General features: G+C 55.6%; 2 protein-coding genes and 1 non-coding gene across 5 annotated transcripts; all 3 read right to left on the bottom strand.

Annotated features, from left to right (window-relative positions):
- Positions 1 to 70: 70 nt before the first annotated feature.
- C6H12orf57 (chromosome 6 C12orf57 homolog) lies at positions 71 to 2389 on the bottom strand. Of its 2 annotated transcripts, XM_023643065.2 has the most exons (4): positions 1841 to 2095; positions 1547 to 1672; positions 1066 to 1242; positions 71 to 302 (listed from the first exon to the last, which is right to left on the bottom strand). In XM_023643065.2, exons 2-4 carry the CDS (start codon positions 1596 to 1598, stop codon positions 151 to 153), a joined length of 381 nt encoding a protein of 126 aa, XP_023498833.1. In that variant the 5' UTR covers positions 1599 to 1672; positions 1841 to 2095; the 3' UTR covers positions 71 to 150. The 2 variants fall into 2 exon arrangements, with proteins under 2 accessions (XP_023498833.1, XP_001497722.1); XM_001497672.6 differs by having other exon boundaries at positions 1547 to 2389.
- LOC111774072 (U7 small nuclear RNA) lies at positions 1872 to 1933 on the bottom strand. The gene has a single exon (XR_002808916.1). It is a non-coding gene; the product is annotated as a U7 small nuclear RNA (small nuclear RNA).
- A 414-nt stretch (positions 2390 to 2803) lies between the features above and the next one.
- On the bottom strand, positions 2804 to 15595 carry ATN1 (atrophin 1). Of its 2 annotated transcripts, none has more exons than XM_023643062.2 (10): positions 15288 to 15595; positions 9919 to 10112; positions 9640 to 9777; positions 9375 to 9488; positions 6632 to 8670; positions 6202 to 6424; positions 5126 to 5822; positions 4084 to 4227; positions 3555 to 3735; positions 2804 to 3359 (listed from the first exon to the last, which is right to left on the bottom strand). In XM_023643062.2, exons 2-10 carry the CDS (start codon positions 9943 to 9945, stop codon positions 3326 to 3328), a joined length of 3597 nt encoding a protein of 1198 aa, XP_023498830.2. In that variant the 5' UTR covers positions 9946 to 10112; positions 15288 to 15595; the 3' UTR covers positions 2804 to 3325. The 2 variants fall into 2 exon arrangements, with proteins under 2 accessions (XP_023498830.2, XP_023498831.2); XM_023643063.2 differs by having other exon boundaries at positions 6632 to 8667.

The raw sequence follows: 15595 nt of genomic DNA, 5'->3' as shown, positions 1-15595 counted from the left end.
AATGGCAAAGGGAATCTGGGGCCAGGAGGTGGGGGTTGTTGTCAGGGTCACAAAATACTGACGCAAAGGCTAAGTCACAGGCACGTTTATTATCCTCTGGAACACCAACATGTTCCCTTCCCAGGTAGTGTCACAGGGGAGGGCCATGCCTCAGGAGGCGGCCACGCTGCCGCCTGAAGCAGGCCCGTGGGGCGGCAGTGTCATAGGCGGCAGGAACAGTGCCTTCAGCTTGCCTGACAGGCTGGCAATCTCAGGATCCTGAGCTTCGTAAGACTTGACCAAGCGGGCAAACTTGAGGACACCTGCAAGGGAGAGTGGAGCGTCAACCCACATCCCCAGGGGACAGGCATGCCCAAGATGGCAGGAGGGAGCAGCCTTAGCATGAGTCACTGGCTGCTCCTCTTCTGGCCAGGTAGCTGTCTGCAAAACACAAGACACATGCAGGTCTCTGCCCGGCGTGGGCTGCATCAACCACTTCCTGGTCTACACCAGGCACAACTGCATGGGATGCAGTGAATGAAAATAACCCAAGCAGTGTGCTTCTCACCCTCAGGTGAACCATTTTAGCAATTTAGCCTCAAGAACCCAAGGTATGAACACCCATGAGATCCCAAGTCCATCACCAGAACACAGGCCAGCCCTGGGCCAGCTGGGCTGAGTCAATAAACACCCTTGGGGAACACCATGATCTTATCAAGGGAATTGAACTGCTGACCCTCAAACAGAGATTAGCTGAAACACCTTGGAGGGGCTGCAGAAGCATGCTGTCATGTAGACATCTCACTAAAAGCTCTCAGAAGGGGGTTCAAGTCCAGCTCTGTTGAGACCTCGGGCCCTTAGTTTACTGCTAGAGTCTGCTTCCTCATGCTAACGTGGGATAACCATATTATCACTAACGTTAACGACAAAATGCACTTAGGCTTCTCCGGGTCCAAGTTCAGAGCAGACCCTGGGCTCTGAGCGCCAACAGTCAGATTGTGACTGCCGCCGTGTGGTGAGAAAGAGGACGACCGCTCAGGGACCCAACGGATCCAGCGCCCTCTCCCTGCCCCCCGTCCGACCCACCTTCCCCGTCGCAGCTGAAGCCATAGGCTTTGATAACCTCCTGCTGAATCTGCGTGGCCACAGGCAGCACAAATTGCAGCATCTTGCCCATGTCGTTGCATGCGTTGTCCCGAGCCTCGTCCATGCGCACGGCATTCTCTGGGGCCGAGAACGCCTGGATCACCTCGGCCAGGACCACTGTGCCGCAGATGCATCCCAGGGAGCCGTCCGGGGTAGGCGTCGGAGCATGGCCAGCGGGCCCAGCCAAAGGCGCAGAGAAGAGGGCAGGGGGTTAATTATTGCACTGAAGCCGTAGTAACCCGAAAAATTTGGCCCCCACATCCCTCGCCCTAGTGGGCAAGGACCGTTCTTGGAGGAGAAAGGACGGGCACTCCGCGCCCCCGTTCCCCGGCGATGCAACCACATCTCCCGCTTCCTGTCCTCCGCCCGCACCCTCCTCAGGCAGGCAGCCGGCCCACCCCGTGACCAGGATGCTTCTCACCCTTGGCCTGTTCGGCGCTCAGGGCCGCAGGTTGGGCCGAGGAGGACGCCATACAGCAACAAAACACGCACGTGCGGCGGAACCAAGGGAGCGTTCACAAGGAAAGAGCCGTCTCCTAGAGCGGCCCTGAGACCGAGCGGGAATCAGAAGGGAAGCGCATCAGCCAAAACCGGAAGCCTGTCGGCGTAGTCCTCGCTGTCCGACTCAGACTCGCCGGGAACGAAAACACTTCGGGAAAAACACACCGAAAAAAAAAAGAAAACACACCCCCCACAACGCTCCCCACAGTGAAACCTCAATGTTTCTGTCGTTAACAACGGCGTGCGGGGGCCTTCCGGAAAAAACCGGAAGACCTACTAGACAAATTCTAAAAGAGCTGTAACACTGTAGGTAACAGTCCGGGGAGAAGGCGGGGCGGCCAGGAACTCCACTATCGGTGAGGGTGAGCTCAGAGCGGAGTTTTTCTAATTCCTATTGTATAAACAACGAGGCAGGCACACTGTAATTTTCAGAAGGCAAGACAGTATTCTAAAGAACTTGCTCATATTCATTTCTAGAGTTCGCGAACATTTGTTGCAAGTCTATGCAAATGAGCTCGATGCTGATTGGCTGAGAAGGAAGCCAGTCATACCCTTTTAGTTTTTAACAACGCAGACTGATTCGCGGCAATAAAAGCTTGGAGCTGAAGTAGCTCTGACGCTTTCCTAGAAGGGCCTTGTAGCGGGTGTTCGCTGCAGCGTTACGCCCTCTAATTTCTTTTCTCTTCTAGGCTTGAAATTGTCACTCGCACCCTCCTCAGACCATGGGGTTGCAATCGCTTTAACCCACTGAAACTACAGCCCCTGCCCCTCCGCTTCATAACCTTTTCTCAAGCTATGCCACGGAAAGGTGTCAGGACTCCGGTAGCTCCTAGCCGTGGGACCAGTGGCAGAAACGTTCTTATACCTGACCATGTCAGAGGTGTGCCTGTCCCAGGCCTCCAGCATCTCCATTTCCCAACCTTGGGAGGAAGGAGGGCCTGGCACCAGAAGTACCCGCTTGAGGGAGCCAGGACTCCAGGGCCCCAGGCTCTTCCGAGATCCCCTCTCCAACTCTCCAGGATCCCTACACTCAGTTCCTCCAGAATGTCCATCCCTTCCCACTTCCCTGCCTGTCTCTCCGGTTCCACAGCTACCTCTCTAGGAACCGATGCGCAGAGACCCCCACCTCCATCCCAAGCCCGCCCCCATTGCCCGCAAAGAACCAGTCACAGCCATCTTCCTGGGGAGTCGTGAGGATGTTTTGTTTGGTTGGTTTTGGTTGGGATGTTTTTTAAAGAGCGTCATATAGATATTTATATATATAAATTATTGATGTGGGGGAGGGGCAAGGGGCTACATCGCAGAGGGGGCGCGCACACAGGGACTGGGGAAGGGCAGGGGCGGCACACGATGCTACGCAAAACAGCCACATCTAACAGATGAAATAATCACACCAACGGGGTGGGGGAGGGGCGGTGGCCACCGAGGGATGAGCATGGGGGGAGGAAGAAAGCAGGGGGACAAGGGAGAAGGACCTGGTCCAAGATACTGTGCGCTTTCTGCCCCCACCCCCACCACCTCCCCACCGCGCTGCACACCACAGGAGCCTTGGACTTCCATCTGTCCCTTCCTCCCTCCCTCTGCCCGGCTGCTGAGGCCCTACAACTGAGCAGCACCCCTCCTCGGCTCTGGGTGGTAGGCCTGGAGGGAGGCCCCCAAGGTCCAGATGCAGGGGCATGGGTGCTCTTGATCGAAGGTTCTACAGCGGCTTGTCGCTTTCCTTCTTCAGGTGACTAGGGAAGAGGAGGTACAGAGCAGAGACATGAGGGACTGAGGTTGACCCTGACCGGACACCCCTCACAGAGCAGGATAGTGGAAGAAGGGTTCCCTCCCCCAGGAGCCAAGTGCCCAGCTGTACCATGCCCACATCCCTGCCAAGCTGGCTGAGCTCACGTCCCCTCCCTCCCGGTGAGGGGTACCCGTAGTACCTGTAGTAGTCCTCCTGGGCAGGTAGCGGCACACTGTGCAGTGGGTGATGCGCGTGTAGCCACTGCTGCTGCTCTAGCGCCAAGCGCTGCAGCTCAGCTGACTGTGCGTGCATGGCCTGCAGCTGGTGAGCTGCTGACATCGGGGCAGAGAGGGAGGCTGGCAGGTCCCGGTAAGGAGCAGCTGTGGGCAGGAAGGGCAGGGGGCACGTGACTGAAGGGGTACAGAGTACTTACTCTGCACCAGAAGAGAGGCCAGCCGCTTTACATACAGAAGAAACGGAGACTAAACAGGTTAGGTTAACAGCCAGTCCTGCAAGTTGCCCGTGCGGGAGTTGGAATTCAACCCTCTTAGCCTGGCACTAAAACCTGTGCCTCTCTGGGGCAAGGCCTCAGCCCTCCTACTCCCCTTCCTATTTCCTCTGGGCACCTCCTCATCCCTCCCCAAGCCCAACTAGGCCAATCCCACCCAAATTCCTCCTTTCTGCCCTGCTTTCACTAGACCCTCCCCACTCCCAACCTCCATCCTTACCAAAGAGCTGGTGACGAAGAACTTCGTTCTCGTGCAGAGGGTGAGGAAGAAGGGGGTTGGGGAGGGTCCCAGCTGGGTAGGGGATCCGGGTAAGGTGAGACCCTGAGGCCAGGGGGTCAATGAGAGGGTGCACCGAGGCAGAGGCTGGAGGGTAGAGAAGAGGAAGGTGTCACCAGAAGGCAGGTTTGGGGGAAACCATGCATTTGGGTGCAGGGATCCAAGCCTGGGAAGAGAGATGGGCAAACACAGGGAGATCCAGAATGGAACACGGAGGCACAATGGAAGACCTAGGGGCCTAGGGAATGGACAGGACAAGACCCTACTGCAGTAGGGACTTATGGATGGCAGAGGACACATTACAGTTGTCAAAGGGGTCTGAGAAAAAGTAAAAAGAGAAGAGTGCTGCTTAGAGGAGATGGAAAATAAGAAGTTTGGGAAAGGAGACCGAAAGAGAGAGGTTAAGAGAGAAAGCACAAGGAAGCCTGGAATGAACATGTTTGTAAGGCTAGACTGGACAGTGTTCTGGACAATAACCAATATAGTGACAGGAGAGTAAGTAAAGTTCATTATCACCTATGATACCCACAACCAAAGCCACATGGCTCTTTCTGGAAAGTCAAAGATGTAGAGATGGGGAGGAACATGAAAGACCTCCACCTAGGAGGGGAGGATAAGATGGCAAGAAACAACAATAGAGTTGAACCCAGAGGAGTAAGAAAATGGGTATGTAAAGGGCTTGGGGAGAGGGGCTGTGAGGGTAGAAAGGTGGTGTTCCTTCAAAGGTTTCCCACTGGGCCTTTATCACAGATGGGATGCTGGATTCTGAAGAGGGCCACACTGGGGAATTAGTCTCTATAGCAAGACTAGGGTATGAGGAGACAGGCTGGGGGATGACAGGGAGGCAAAGATTAGGGCAGTGATCTCAGGAGGGTCATGCCACACTGGCGGAGGGTCGTCTTGGTCTGAGGAACAGAAGAGCCCAATCACTTGCGGGGGGGGAAGGTGGCCCCAACAGGCCAAGGCAAGGAAGTCAAAGTCTCACCTGCATGGATGGCATCCTGCTGGTGGAGGTGCAGGTGGGAGTGGATGTGGGAGTGCTGGTGGTGATGGGGGGTCACATTGAGCATCTGCAGCCGGGCCAGTGGGTCATTGCCCAGGGCTGCCACCCTTTCTGCGTGCTGCCTCTCAGCTGCCAGACGCTCGGCGTAGGACATGTCAGGCCGCAGGGCTGGCCCAGCTGCCAGCGCTAGACGTTCTCTCTCCAGAGGTCCCAGGCTCGGATGAAAGGGAAAAGGGTGCAGGCCAGGTGGGCCAGGCTGCAGAGCCAGTCCCCCATGTCGGGGGAAGGGATCCAGGCCCGGCCCAGGGACCCCGTGCAGGGGTTCCAGCTCACTGGGCTTCACCTCGAAGCCAGGCTTGAGGCGGTCACGGAGGTCTCGTTCACGGGCTTCCCGCTCCCTCTCCCGGGCAGCTGGGTCACTGCTGTACAGGGCCGGGACATTGTAACCCAGGATCCCCGGGTCCACAGCCCCCAGGGGCACGTAGAATGGATGGTTGCGATTGCCAGGAGACATGACATGGGGCCGGGCGTATTCACTCAGAGTGCGCAGGGCTGGAGTGTCAGGACCCAGGTAGGGGGGCACTGTAGCCACAGCACTACCCGGCTCAAACGGTGGGCGATGGGGCACTGGGCCGAGAGATGGGCACTCCACTGGAGCACGGCCCTCCTGAGCCAATTTCTGTGGAATACAGGAAGAAGAGAAGTCAGAAGGGCAGATCTGGAAAGAGGTGGCTGGTCCCAAGCTGCTCATTTGTCTCAGAAGCTGAACACCAAAATGCCACAGGATATTGGAACTCAACTTTCCAGGAACTTCCCTTACCCCCTTCTCCTGGATATTGCCTCTCCCTACGATGCACAGGGTAGTCTGGCCTGAGCTTGCCTTCCCCCAACCCAGGAACGCAACGATTCCTCCCGCTGGAATCCTTTGGTCTCCGTTTTCTGGGTCGCAGTAGTTCCTCCTCTCAGACTGGTGGCGCAATGACGCCCCCACCACTCGAGCCTCCCTGCGCGGCGCAGAGGGCGGGCCAGGAGGGTGGCGCACGTGGTGACGCACTCACCACGCTGCGTTCCAACTCGCGCTCCTTCTCGCGCTCGCGCTCCTTCTCGCGTTCTCGCTCGCGCTCGCGCTCCTTTTCTTCGCGCGCGCGCTGCTCGGCCTCGCGCCGCACCTTCTCCACCAGGTCGGCCCGCTTCTTGGCCAGCTTTGAGCCCTCCAGCGGCACGAAGTACAGGTCGCTGCGCGCGCACGAGTTAAAGCCGCGGTCCAGGTGTTTGTTGAACCTGCCGGGCGCGGAGGCAGCGCTCGCTCAGCCTCTGCGAGCTGCCCGAGCGGCCCCCGGTGACCCTGCCCCAAAACCAGCCCCGCAGGCTGAGGGCAAGGCAAGGATGTGAGATCTTTGAACAGCACACGAACGGCAGGCCCTTCCCGTGTATGCTCCCGCTCTCCGTCGGTCCCCATTACCCGCCACACCTGCCCTGGCTGCTCACCTGGCTGACTGGCTGGCGTGGCTGGGCACGTCTACCACCTTGGGAGGGGGCGAGGGGCTGCGGGCCGGGGGCACTGGGCTCTCGGGGGCCTCGTACTCCTCAGCCGGCTCCTGTTTGATCTGCGTGGCGCTCAGGGGTGGCCCTGAAGCAGGGGCTGCAGCCGGTGGTGGCAGGGATGACAGGCCCGAGGGCCCCGCAGGCGGCAGTGGCCCGGACCCCACGGTGGGCGAGCCCGGCTTGAAGGTCCCTGGGCCTGCGGGCGGCGAAGCACCTCGATAGCCTGGTGGGGTCCCCGTTCGGAAGGAGGGCGGCGACCCGGGCTTGTATCCGGGTGGGGTGGCTGTCTTGTAGGCCCCTGGGGACGGGGCTCGCTTTCCATACGGTGGGGGCCCAGGTGGGGAGGCTGTTTTGTAGCCTGCTGGCGAGGAAGCTACTGTGGCAATGACCGTGGAAAGTGTAGCCGAGGAGGTGGTGACTGGAGGTACCGGTGGGAAGGGGTAGGGCGCCCCTTGGGGGCCCTGGGAAGGAGAGGGATGTGAACATGGGTAGGACCCTTGAGAGGAGGAAGAGGAGTTGGAAGAGGAGGAAGAGGCTGGGGGGCCGTTGGGGCCTGCTTGGCTGTAGGACACCTGGCTGTGAGGTGGGGGCAGGTGCGCTGGCCCTGGTGGGTATGGCCTCAGAGAACCCAGGGAAGGAGACATGGCATAAGGGTGTGCATGGTGGGAGCTACTGCTCTCCAAGGGGTGGGGATATGCTCCAGGTGGAGGGGGTCCAGAGCTCCCATGATGCTGTTGCTGCTGTTGCTGTTGCTGCTGTTGTTGTTGTTGCTGCTGCTGCTGCTGCTGCTGCTGTTGCTGCTGTTGTTGCTGGTGGTGATGGTGATGTGTTGGGGTTGGTGGGTGGGCAGTGGACTGGCCTCCAGTAGGAGGGAAGGGGCCTGGATGGGCATTGCTGTTGGCTAAGAGGCGGCCATAGGGAGGAGGTGGTGGGGGACCCTGGCTCCACACAGCCTGGGATGGGAGAGAAGGCTGAGTATACTTGGGTGGCTGATTGGAGACAGAGAGGCTTGTTGGGGGAGGAAAGGAGTGGGGATAACTGGGCAATGCCTGGGAAGCTGGGTACTGGGAGGCAGAGGAAGACGAAGAACTAGAAGAGGAGGCTGCTGCAGAACTACTACTAGAGGATGAATAAGGATACCTCATTGGGGGGGCTGGGGTAGAAGAGGAGGAAGCAGGGGGCAGAGGATGGGGTGAGGGAGCAAGAGTGGGGCCCTTCTCTGGGCCAGGAGGAAGTCCACCCATACCCTGCCCCATGGCATGGGGAGAGGGCAGATGCCCAGGTAGTGGCTGGGCCCCCAGGCCAGGAGGAGAAGCTGATGCATTGTTAAGGGGTCTTAGAGCAGGTGGGGGAGGCAGGTTTGGTGTTACATGGGGGAAGGTGGCTGGTGGTGGAGCAGAGGGTAGATTTCCACCACCCACTGGAGTGTTAGGTGGCTTTGTAGGGGGAGCACCACCTGCCCCAGAGCTTGATATTGAAATGGGGGTGGTGGGTGGGGGGTGCTGCTTACCTCCACTAGGAGCCCCCACTGAAGAAGCAGCCCCTCCCCCTTTGGGACCCATTGGGGGTCCAGATAAAACTCCTCCACCAGTGCCCCCAGGATAGAGCTGTGGATGAGAGGGAGGGGCCCCAGGAGGAGCCTGGAACATTCGAGATGTGGGGGGCTCCATGGGAGCATGATATCCAGTGGGTGTCACAGAAGGATGGGGTTCAAAGCCAGGCTCTGGCTGTCGGGGGGTGCTGTCTGGTGGTGGAGGGGAGGGAGGGAAGAGTGGAGGGGGGTGGTAGGGGCGGGCTGGGCCCTGGGACAGGCCAGAAGAGGAGTCAGAGTCGTTCTCCACGCTTCCAGGGCTGTAGATGCTGGGGGACGTGCTTCGGTTATCCTGGTCGATATCCCTAGGGTCACTGCTGCCATCATCGTTGAGGCTCCGCCCATCTAAACTATCCAGATCCGAGGGAGACTGTGGCCGAGGGAGCTCCTGCTGTGTAGAAAACGGAGGGCCATTTTTCCCTTTTCTTGCTTCCCCTAGATTTGGGGCCTCCCTTGCACAAAATCATTTCCCCCTCACAGCACATCCACTGTACCATCACGTGAGGAATACTCCTGCTGAAGCCCACCCCGCTGCCATCTGGGGATTCCCCTACTCTCCGCTGCTCCGTAGCAGCCAGTCTTGTTTCCCTCCTTGTAAAACCTTATTCCTTCCTTAAGTGTCCATCTCAAGCACCTTCTCCCCATCTACAGCTGAACCAAATCCCAGTCTTCCACTAGCTCATATCCACCCTCCTCTCATGTCATTTTCCCCTTTAACTAAGCATCCTAGAAACCCTTGGTTCTTAAAAAGACCACTTCTGCATTTTCCTTAGGATTTATGTGTTCTTTCCACTAAGACTTCTCACCTTTAACCTCCTCCCCAGTCCCTTCATGAAAATCAGGACCTAGAAAAGGAGAGACTAGAATCCCCCACACTCTTTCAGTGCCCTTCGGCCCTGCCTGGTCATCTGGTGGTCTGGCCAAAGCCCTAAAGATCTGTCTGACATCTTATAGACAGGGCTACGTTCATCAGCACTAGGATATGACTTTTCTCTCATATGCCAGGTGAGATTAAAGTAGAAATTGTGAGCGAAAGGAAGTTTGGGGGAAAGAATGGTCAGAAAATGGATCAGGATGGCTGCAAGGGTCTCCCACCTCAGTTTTGGTCTTTTTTGGTGCGTTGGTCTCCTCACTTTCACTCTCTGAGATCTCCTCACTCCGGCCCTGTTTGCTGACCTTTGGGGTGGAGGCTTCCTCTACTCGGGCCTTCTGTTAGAGAGAAAGAGAAAATTCCTGTCTTACACCTCCCAAGCCTCCACCATTACCCTCTGCCGGACAGGAAGTTCCCCAACAACACACACACATACAGCCTCAGCCCCAGTGCCTGGGCATCCTGTGGGAGGACCTGAGGACAGAATACCTTGGCTGTCTGCCTAGACTTCTCAGCTTTGCCATCACTGCTGGACGTGCTGACCCCTCCAGGGGAGGCCCGGCCCCTCGATCTCAGTTCTTCCCGGGGCCCGGGGGCCTCTTTCTTCCGTCCACTCCTCATTGACATCTGAGGGAGAAGGAGGCAGATAATGCAGTTTTTTACATTGCACCTAACTTTCTGATGTGCCTTATTTCTATTCTCCCTCTCCAGGCCCTTCCCCTTAGCTTCCCTTAATCTTTCATGTCTTTCATTTTAGCTGTTACTCACTGAGTCTTTATTCTGTCGTGTCTTCATTCTTCAGGCTGTGGAGACCCCATTCTCCTCTGCCTGGGCAGCTGAATACAAAAACTTCTCTGCTTCACCCCAAGTTCCCCACAGCTGTGGCCTGGGAAGCAGGAAGCAGGATCTCCAAGTTTCCAGCGTAGGTACCTGGAACTTGCGGGATCTGTCTTCAGCGAAGCCTGTTAGAAAAAGATCATCAGAGTCTCCCAGTTGGGGACTAGAGTCTGAAAGGGATACTACTGTGCTTGTCAAGGGGCTGAGGAAGTGGCCCACTCCTAGGCATCTGGGTCAAGAGGTACAGGCTCCGTAAGACATTGCCGGCTTGCCCTTGGGCCACCCCAGCCATCTACAAGAGGAGACTCTGCAGAAAACTCAGATGTCCCGATGAGCTCCACTTCAGGAGATCACACTCTCTTACCCTTCATGATCCCTAGGAAATGTCAGTGTGCACACGAATTCCACAGCCTTACAAAGGAGCAAAAGAAGTGGAGCTGAAGTATTAAGTAATTTACTGAGGATCTTCTTTATGTCAAGCCCTTACACACACAATTTCACTTACTATTTACAACCAACCCTGGAAAGTAAGTATTCTTATTATTCCCATTACAGAGGTGAGGAAACTGAGGCTCAAAGATTGTGACTGACTTGGCCAACTTCACATGATGAATACAGTGAGGAATAAATGACAGCATCAGACTCCCTGACTTCAAAGCCCATGCTCGCTCTTCTATACTTTGCTATCCTCTCAGAAGTTGGTGGGGAGAATTCTGAAAAGGTCTAGATCAGTCCCAGAGATATGGAAAGAGTCTTTCTTCACGTCAGAGTAGGTGCTAGAAGAATGTCCTATTCTACAGTGCAAAGGCACACAGCGCTACAAGCCCAAGGTATGCCCAAAGAGCAGAACTTCGTTTTTGAGAGCCTGACAAAGCCCCCTCTCTGGGCTTGGGTTCCCTGAGGCTAGAGGAAAAGTCAGGGTCTTCACTGTATCAACTGAATCAGTGAGTATCAGTGAGCACACAGTACAAATTTACAAGTTTGTAAGCCTATCCTCCCACTTGGCTTAGACAGGGACACACACCTCCTCACAGCCTATCTATATCTATCTATGTATATCTTTATATATCTATATACAGTCATGCTTCACTTAATGATGGGGATACGTTCTGAGAAATGCGTCGTTAGGTGATTTCGTCGTTGTGTGACCATCATAGAGTGTATTTATACAAACCTAGGTGGTACGGCCTACTACACACCTAGGCTCTATGGTACTAATCTTATGGGACCACCATCACATATGTGGTCCGTCGTTGACTGAAATGGCGTTATGCAGGGCGTGACTATGGTCAGCTGTTCTCATCTGCACTTCTTTGTACTTCTTGCTAAGTGTCACGTCTCTCCATATTACCGACCATAAGATCTTCTGAGAGCAAAAACAGTATCTTCTTACTGTTTTCTTCCTTTCCGTATCCCCCAGTGACGTCATGTATATACGGGCGTTCTGTTCGGTTCTCGTTATTGCCCTTTAAACCCACTAACTTCAGTAGGTCTTCTTGAATGAAGTGCTGCTGGCCTGGGTGGGAACACTGTAAACTTACCCACCAATTCTGAGTTAGGCGGCCTGGCTCGGTAAATGGCATTTCCACATTCTATAGCATATTCTTCCCAAGGAATACAGAGTAATTACTTTTCACTCAACCCTACTGAGGCAGGCAGTGAGGGGTGAGCCTAATCTTTCCAGGAAACTTAATGACAATTTACTTAGAGTCACAAAATAGCTGGGACAGAGCCCCGGGTCTTCTGAAGTTACAACTGATGCTCTGCCCAGTAAACCAGCCATTTTTCTTCAAATACAACTATTACCACATTTTTAAGTGGTTGTGTAGATAGGTTTTAAAATAGCGTCAACCCAAAAAATCGAAAGAACAAGACCCAACATAAGGGGAAAAACCACCTTAACAAAAGCACAACAAAGATGACTACTTATGACTGGTGTGGGCCCCTCTAGAGGAGGGTGCCCATCTCTCCCTCCAAACCTGCTCACCAAGTCAGTCAGGGCTAGGGGATCCAAAAGGGCAAAGCAATGCAGGAATGCACCTGAGGAACAGAGCAATCGCAGTGTGCCTCTCCCCCTCCTCAACTTTTTAAATCAGCTGAAATCTGATAAAATTAGCAAGGAGTAGCTTTGAAAGAGAAAAGCAGTCATAAAAGGGTCGGTAATCCTGCGAATAAGGAGTGGCAGGGGGAGAGAAAGAGTTAGAGCTGGGTTGCATAGGTGTTTCTGATCTTGGGGCATGGTTTAGCACCAACAAGCTGAGCTCCCCAACGTCTTGCCCTGAGAGCCAGTTGCTATGAGTAGTATTTATAGAGCACCTACTCTACCTGGCAACATACTCCAGACATTCACCTTCATTGCCTTACTGCAAAAGGAAACGATAAAGACCAGATTGGAGAGGTAGAAAAGTGAGAAATACGGAAGGAGTCTCTAAGAAGGAACAGGAAAAGAAATTAAGGGGGAGGCCGGCCCAGGGGCCCAGCGGTTAAGTGCACACGTTCCGCTTCAGCGGCCCGGGGTTCACCGGTTTGGATCCCGGGTGTGGACATGGCACCGCTTGGCAAGCCATGCTGTGGTAGGCGTCCCATATATAAAGTAGAGGAAGATGGGCACAGAGGTTAACTCAGGGCCAGTCTTCCTCAGCAAAAAGAGGAGGATTGGCAGCAGATGTTAGCTCAGGGCTGATCTTCCTCAAAAAAAAAAAAAAAAAAAAAGGTTACTGGGGCCGGCCCCGTGGCCAAGTGGTTAAGTTTGCACCCTGCGCTTTGGCGGCCCAGGGTTTCGCCGGTTCGAATCCTGGGCACAGACATGGCACTGCTCATGAGGCAACACTGAGGTGGCATCCCACATGCCACAACTAGAAGGACCCACAACTAAAAGATACACAACTATGGGGCCGGCCCGGTGGCGCAGCACTTAAGTTCGCACGTTCTGCTTCTCGGCAGCCCGGGGTTCGCCAGTTCAGATCCCGGGTGCGGACACGGCACCGCTTGGCACACCATGCTGTGGTAGGCGTCCCACATATAAAGTAGAGGAAGATGGGAACGATGTTAGCTCAGGGCCAGTCTTCCTCAGCAAAAAGAGCAGGACTGGCAGTAGTTAGCTCAGGGCTAATCTTCCTCAAAAAAAAAAAGAAAGAAAAAAGATACACAATTATGTACCGGGGAGCTTTGGGAGAAAAAGGGAAAAAAAATAAACCTTAAAAAAAATTTTTTTTAATTTAAAAAATTTTTTAAAAAAGAAATTAAGGGGGAGAGAGACAAGAAGGATGTCAGAGGGAATACAATCGAGGCACAAGGCTTTCTGGGAAGGGCTTGCAGGGTGAATTTCAGGATCATTGGCCCAGCCCCCATCATCATTCCGACCTGCCAGACTCACAAACCAGTCCAAAGTGACTCCTAGATAACAATGCAGCCCAGACCAGCAGATAACAATGGACTGGCCTAAGCCTTCTTAGAATCCAGGGTTGTCAGAGGGGCCTCAGAAATCATATCTATAACCCCTTCATCTTACAAAGAAGCCGAGGTTCAAAGAAAGAGAAGTGACTTGCCCAGGATCACAGTTAGAGGCACAGCCAGGACTAGACCCAGGTGTCCTGGCTCCTGCTCCAGACTATTTCCACTGCACCAGGCTGCTCCACAGCCCTCACCCCTGGGCCACCCTCACCTGGGATGGGCGTGGGAAGTCCAGCCATTCCTACAAGGTCAGGGAAATAAAAGGTCGAAGGTTAGCTGAGGGAAAGGGTCACCGTGGCAACAGTCTGGGAAAGAGGAGAAGGGAGACTCAAGTTTAAGAAAAGGGAAGAATATCAGTGCAAAGAAGCAAAGAGACTACTGTATGCAAAAAAAATCTCTAAGAATAAGGGAGGTAGAGGCCAGAAAGAACTACCAAAAGATGGTATAACTTCAAGAGGAGCATTTCCATCCTCCCACCATGCCTAGGCGGAGGGACCTGGAGAAATACCTATGACCTACAAGTAACATGTCTACCTGTTCCAACAGACTGCTGGATGGAAAGGGGTAGACCTGCTGGGGAACTTCCTGTCCACCAGCGGCACCAGAAACTTCCTGCAGAACCCAGCCAACAGTCCCAAGGACACACCCAAAGGCTGAGGTCCGCTCAATATTCTGAACTCCCACCGACTGGACATCCCACAGGATCACTGCCATGGCAACAAAATGGCAGAACCTGCCCCTCAAGAGTCCATCCCAGGGGTCCATCTGCCAGCCACTCCCCCTCCAGTTGCCAAAGCAACTCCTACCCTCCTATAGCACCCTCAGGGAAGGGAGCTTAAGAGTACCTACCCCAGGAGGAATACGCCCATGAACAAAGGGAAATCTTTGAGCTCAAAACAGTAATGAAGACCCCCGCCCCCCATGGAAACTATGGCTAGAGGGGCAGTGGGTACTCTGAGGATTTGAGGGTAGAGATCACAACTTGGAGTGCCTATAAGATTGCCCAATGCTCTCCTCTGTTTCCACCCTTCCAGAAACCCTTTCTCCCTAACTCTCCTTTCTTCCATCTCATTAGTTTTAGAAGGACCCACGCTACCGCGCCCCAGTGTGCCCCTCTCCGAGAAGTAACTATGTCTGGAATTGGAAAAACAAGGCCAGAAGTGACCTGGAGGAGAGGAAAGAAAATTGAGTCACAAAGGCATCACCCTCAACTTCCACCCGGGAACACCTCGAGTTCTTCTCAAAGGCGGCCCTCTCTTTGGCCCTTTCCGAGCCTCGGTTTCCCCAGGTTCCCTTCTCCTCATCAGCTACAATCCCCTCTCTTTCCACCTACCACACCCCTCCCCATCTCCCTCTTCGTTCCATACCTAAGTACCCGGTATAGAACCTGGCTCTGAAACCCGGGTTCCGGGCCTTTGGGGTTTTCCTGGACCCCTTATGCCCCACCTCGCTGCCATCTCTCCGTTCCTTGTTACCTTCACCCCGAAGCCCCCTCATGGGCATGCCCCGTTTTTCCTCCGCCAACCCTCCACCTCGGCGTTCCTCTTTTGGTCCCGTGGGTCCCGCTCTTGCCCCATCAGCTCTCCTCCTGAGACCCTCCCACCTCCCCCTACCTTCCGGATCCTCCCGGTGCCCTGGTCCCCATCCCTCCTCGGGAACCGGCCCCACCCCCTGAGCCCCCAGCCTCAGACCAGGCAGCGCCTGCAGTGGGGGGACCGGATCGGGAAAATAACAAATGGAGGCGGCGACCACGGCGGGAGGGGGAACTGGGAGGGGTGGGGGAGGGGGTGGGGAGCCACGGGCCAGAACCCGGGCGGGCCCGAGGCCCGGGCGGTAGCAGATCTTACCTGGTTGTAGCTCGGGACGGCTGGCTGGCTCCGAGCGGGATTCGGGGCTCCGGCGCCTCCGGGGGGCGGCGGCGGCCGCTCCCCCGCCCCCCTCTCCTCTTCCTGGCTTCAGTCGCCGCCGCGACGGCGGCGGCGGCGGGTCCGACCCCCCCGGAGGGCGGCCCCCATCCCCCTATTTCCCCCCACTTGGCCCCGATCGTTCGCCCGCCCCCCGGAGCAAATCCCGACCGCCGCTCTCGCTCGGCCCCTCCCCAGGCCCGCCGCCTCCCCCGGCCGCCCGGAACGCCGAGGCCGCGCCGCCGCCGCCC

The sequence above is a fragment of the Equus caballus genome, chromosome 6, assembly GCF_041296265.1.
Source record: "Equus caballus isolate H_3958 breed thoroughbred chromosome 6, TB-T2T, whole genome shotgun sequence".
Taxonomy (NCBI): Eukaryota; Metazoa; Chordata; class Mammalia; order Perissodactyla; family Equidae; genus Equus; species Equus caballus.
This window is presented reverse-complemented; position numbering and strand designations above follow the sequence as displayed.